This window comes from Erpetoichthys calabaricus, chromosome 4 (genome assembly GCF_900747795.2).
Source record: "Erpetoichthys calabaricus chromosome 4, fErpCal1.3, whole genome shotgun sequence".
NCBI classification, from domain to species: Eukaryota; Metazoa; Chordata; class Cladistia; order Polypteriformes; family Polypteridae; genus Erpetoichthys; species Erpetoichthys calabaricus.
Window position 1 is genome coordinate 102,456,965 of NC_041397.2, and position 4,924 is coordinate 102,461,888.

The 4,924-nt window shown below is 46.2% G+C and overlaps 1 protein-coding gene across 1 annotated transcript; it reads left to right on the forward strand.

The window, feature by feature from the left end:
* The first annotated feature begins 786 nt into the window (after window positions 1-786).
* On the forward strand, window positions 787-4,018 carry LOC114651116 (uncharacterized protein K02A2.6-like). Its single transcript, XM_051926605.1, has one exon. It carries the CDS (start codon window positions 905-907, stop codon window positions 4,016-4,018), a length of 3,114 nt encoding a protein of 1,037 aa, XP_051782565.1. The 5' UTR covers window positions 787-904.
* Window positions 4,019-4,924: the final 906 nt, after the last annotated feature.

Sequence of the window (4,924 nt, forward strand, 5' to 3'; positions counted from 1 at the left end):
ACGGATGGATCCCTTCGAGGACGCTGGTGAGCAATGGACGACGTATATTGAACGTTTTGAACATTGCATACTGGCTAATGACATTACGGCCGCAAAGAAATTGCCTGTGTTGTTTAGTGTAATGGGACGTAAAACGTACGGACTACTACGCAGTTTGGTAGCGCCTACGAAGCCAGGAGAGATGGAGTATCACCGTGTTGTGGAAGTTTTACAAGCCCATTTCGCCCCGAAACCACTTGTGATAGCAGAAAGATATCGGTTTCACAAGCGTAATCAGGGGGAAGGGGAAACGATAGCACAGTACGTAGCGATGCTGAAAAGTCTTTCAGAACATTGTGAGTTTGGTGCATATTTGGAAGACGCACTACGAGACAGGTTTGTTTGTGGACTAAAGTGTGAAACTGTTCAGAAGCGCCTGTTGACGGAGAAAGATCTCACGTTTCAGAAAGCTGTGGATTACGCAGTTTCCGCGGAGACGGCAGCGCGCGACGTGCAGCAGTTAAATGCTTCCCTTAAAGTGAACGCGGTGCTTTCTAAAAACTGTGACAAATGCTGCCGTTGCGGGAAAATGAATCATACTGATGAGGATTGTTGGTATAAAGACCGTGACTGCCACCAGTGTGGAAGAAAAGGCCACACTAAGAACATTTTTAGGAACAAAACCAAAAGCTATCAGAATGGAGGAAAGAAATGGAAAGAGGGAGATCTTACTCGAAAGGATAATGCCATTAAGAGAAGGATGCAAACTAATAAGAAGAGAATTCATCAGGTTGAGGCCGAGAAAGATGAAAGTGAGAGTGAAGAAAATAAATCTGATACTGACAATGAGTTAGGACTGTATTCTTTGTCTCAAAAAGGCAAATATTCACGAATTTCCGTGCTGCCTATAGTAAACGGGAAGAAAATGGAAATGGAATTGGATACTGGAGCTGCAGTGTCTTTGATTCCTTGGGAGCAGTACAGAAGCACACTGAGCCAAGTGGCTCTGCAACCCACGGATATCATGCTAAAGACATACACTGGGGAGCCACTGGCACCAGAAGGGGTTATCAAAGTGCAGGTCAAATTAAATAATCAATGTGCTAAGTTGCCTTTGTATGTAGTGAAAGTAGATGCACCCCTACTGTTTGGTAGAGAATGGCTGAGAGTTATTAAACTGAACTGGAAAGACTTAAAGATGGTGCATGCCATTGAGCAAAGAAAAAAAGAAAACTTGGAGTCTGTGTTAAAGAGACACTCAGCTGTTTTCTCTAAAAAGCTAGGCACAATGAAAGGAATTAAGGCCAGACTGACTCTCAGACCTAACAGTGCACCCAAATTCTGTCCACCATGGAACGTCCCTTATGCTCTTCGACCTCGAGTGGAGGCCGAATTAAAACGCCTGACTGCGCTTGGGGTGATCTCACCAGTGGAGCACAGTGACTGGGCCACACCCGTGGTGCCCGTAAGCAAAAAGGATGGCACAATTAGACTTTGTGGGGATTTCAAGGTTACACTTAACCCATCTCTCTGTGTGGATAAATACCCGATTCCACGCATTGAGGACCTTTTTGCCTCGCTAGCAGGTGGTCAACACTTTAGTAAATTAGACTTGTCAAATGCCTACCTACAGATGGAGGTGGAAGAGAAGTCTAGGAAGCTGCTGACTATCTCAACGCAAAAAGGACTATTCTGTTTTAATCGCTTACCCTTTGGTGTAGCGTCATCACCCGCTTTATTTCAGAAGGCTATGGACCAAATGCTTCTTGGATTGCCGTATACTCACTGTTACCTGGATGACATCCTTGTGAGTGGCCCTGATGAGCAGACCCACCTCAAAACTTTGGATACAGTTCTGGGTAGGCTAGAGGAGTATGGCCTGCATCTCAAGCAAGAGAAGTGCTTGTTCTTCCAGGAGTCTGTGGAATATTTGGGTCACATAATTGATGTAGCAGGACTTCACAAATCACCAGAAAAGGTGCGTGCCATTGTGGAGGCCCCAGCACCACAGGAGGTTAGTCAATTGCGTTCTTTTCTGGGAATGTTAAACTACTATGGACGCTTCATCCCTGACCTGTCCACTATCTTGAAAGCACTGAATGAACTGCTAAATAAGGAAAAGCAATGGCAGTGGACATCAGCCTGTGAGTCCGCTTTCCAGGAAGCTAAATTACTCCTAGTATCGCAGGATGTATTGACTCATTATCATCCAGAACTGCCTCTTCGACTTGCGTGCGATGCTTCACCTTATGGGGTCGGAGCTGTGCTCTCACACGTCATGCCTGATGGCAAAGAAAAACCGATAGCCTATGCATCACGAACTCTTAGTAAAGCGGAACAAAATTATGCTCAGATTGAGAGGGAGGCGCTAGCGATAGTCTTTGGAGTACGCAAGTTCCACCACTATCTCTATGGTAACAAGTTCACGCTGCTCACGGACCATCGCCCATTAACCTCCATCTTGAGCCCATCGAAAAGTACGCCTTCAATGGCTGCCGCCCGAATGCAGCGTTGGGCATTCCTCCTGTCTGCGCATGATTACACCATTCAATATCGGAAAGGTGCATTACATGCCAATGCTGATGGTCTTTCACGCTTACCAATCCCCCATGCTCACGAAGAGAAACTAAGCGCAGTAGACGTATTTTACACATCTCAGTTGGAAACCCTACCAGTTAGTGACACCGAGATCAGACGGCACACCATGTCTGACCCTATTTTATCTCGTGTTTTGGAAATGGTCACCACTGGGCATTTTCCAGCTGCAAAGGATGCAGATGAAGAAATGGCACCCTACTTACTGCACTGGCATGATCTCACAATACAACTGGGATGCCTCCTGTGGGGTGTGAGAGTGATTGTTCCAGCAAAACTGCGCCCCCGGGTTCTGAAAGAGCTCCATATAGCACATCCCGGTATAGTGCGAATGAAAAGCTTGGCACGCAGTTATGTATGGTGGCCTGGCATTGACTCTCAAATTGAGCTCCAAGCTAAATCCTGCCACTCTTGTCAGAGTATGCAAAAAGAGCCCGGGCTAGCACCTTTACACCTTTGGATGTGGCCCACTAGTCCCTGGGAAAGGATACATGTGGACTTTGCGGGTCCATTTGAAGGAAATATGTACTTGATAGTGATAGATGCACATTCCAAGTGGCCTGAGGTACATATTATGGACAACACCACAGCCAGTAAGACCATTCAAGTGCTCAGGAGCCTTTTTAGTCGATATGGCATTCCACACATCCTTGTGAGCGACAACGGACCTCAGTTCTGTTCTGAAGAGTTTGGTACATTCTTGAAGTCCAACGGAGTAAAACATATCCGCTCAGCACCATACCATCCTGCCACCAATGGCTTGGCAGAGCGTTTCGTGCAGACATTCAAACATTCCTTAAAATCTTCTAGAGGCACAGCACTTGTGCAACAACGCCTGGATACATTTCTTTTAACATACCGCAATACCCCTCATGCAACAACAAAGGAGACACCAGCTATGTTGTTCCTCGGACGCAAGCTGCGATCACGGCTGGATTTCCTGAAACCCAATATTGCTGGTGTAGTGCACAGGTCACAAGATGCTCAACAAGAGCGCCGCCAACCACACTCCAAGGACAGACGGTTTGAATTAGGAGAGCCTGTCCTTGTGCGTGATTATAGGAAGGGGGAGGAGAAGTGGACCCAAGGTGTTGTCATGGAGAAGACTGGACCAGTGTCATACAAGATTAATGTGGGGCAACAAGGAGTATGGAAACGCCATGTGGACCAGATGCTGACACGACCCGATCCAGAGCTTCAGCAGTCTGCAGTGAACCTTCCTGTGGACCCCCCGGTGTTACTACCCCAGAGTGATAATAGTAGCACACATCACCCTAGTACTTCTCACCATGACAAGAATGATCCAGTTCCAGAGATAGATATACTACCGAAAACACCCAAGTCCACTGATTCACAAAACACAGAGCATACTCTGGTAACAGAGACTGTCAGACGTTATCCTGTGAGGATCACTAAACCACCACTACGCTACCATGATGAGTGAACACCCACCGAGATGGAGAACATACAAATGTGTGACTGTTCAAGTTCAGAGATATATTCTTTTTCAGAGTTCTGAGATATATTTGTTATATATATATAAAAAAAAAATATATATATATATCTCTTTGTTATTGACAATCAATCTTAGCAGGGAGGAGATATGTTATGTATTGTATTAAAGTACCTGTTTCACATTGCCGATAGTAACCAGTAGGTGGCACCAAGCAATAGATATGTGGTGTATACTAGAGAGTTTTTTTTGTTAAGGCAATAAAGAAGTGTGTGGTCGGATACTCCGCTATACGGAAAAAGTCAGTGTCTGTGTGTGTTTGTGAAATTAATAGCACGCAACATAACACCCTCCATCATCCGTAAGTGGAAGAAGTTCAAAACCACCAGGACTCTTCCTAGAGCTGGCCAGCCATCTAAACTGAGCGATCGGGGGAGAAGGGCCTTAATCAGAGAGGTGACCAAGAACCCGATGGTCACTCTGTCAGAGCTCCAGAGGTCCTCTGTGGAGAGAGGAGAACCTTCCAGAAGGACAACCATCTCTGCAGCAATCCACCAATCAGGCCTGTATGGTAGAGTGGCCAGACGGAAGCCACTCCTTAGTAAAAGGCAAATGCCAGCCCACCTGGAGTTTGCCAAAAGGCACCTGAAGGACTCTCAGACCATGAGAAAGAAAATTCTCTGGTCTGATGAGACAAAGATTGAACTCTTTGGTGTGAATGCCAGGCATCACGTTTGGAGGAAACCAGGCACCACTCATCACCAGGCCAATACCATCCCTACAGTGAAGAATGTTGGTGGCAGCATCATGCTGTGGGGATGTTTTTCAGCGGCAGGGACTGGGAGACTAGTCAGGATAAAGGGAAAGATGACTGCAGCAATGTACAGAGACATCCTG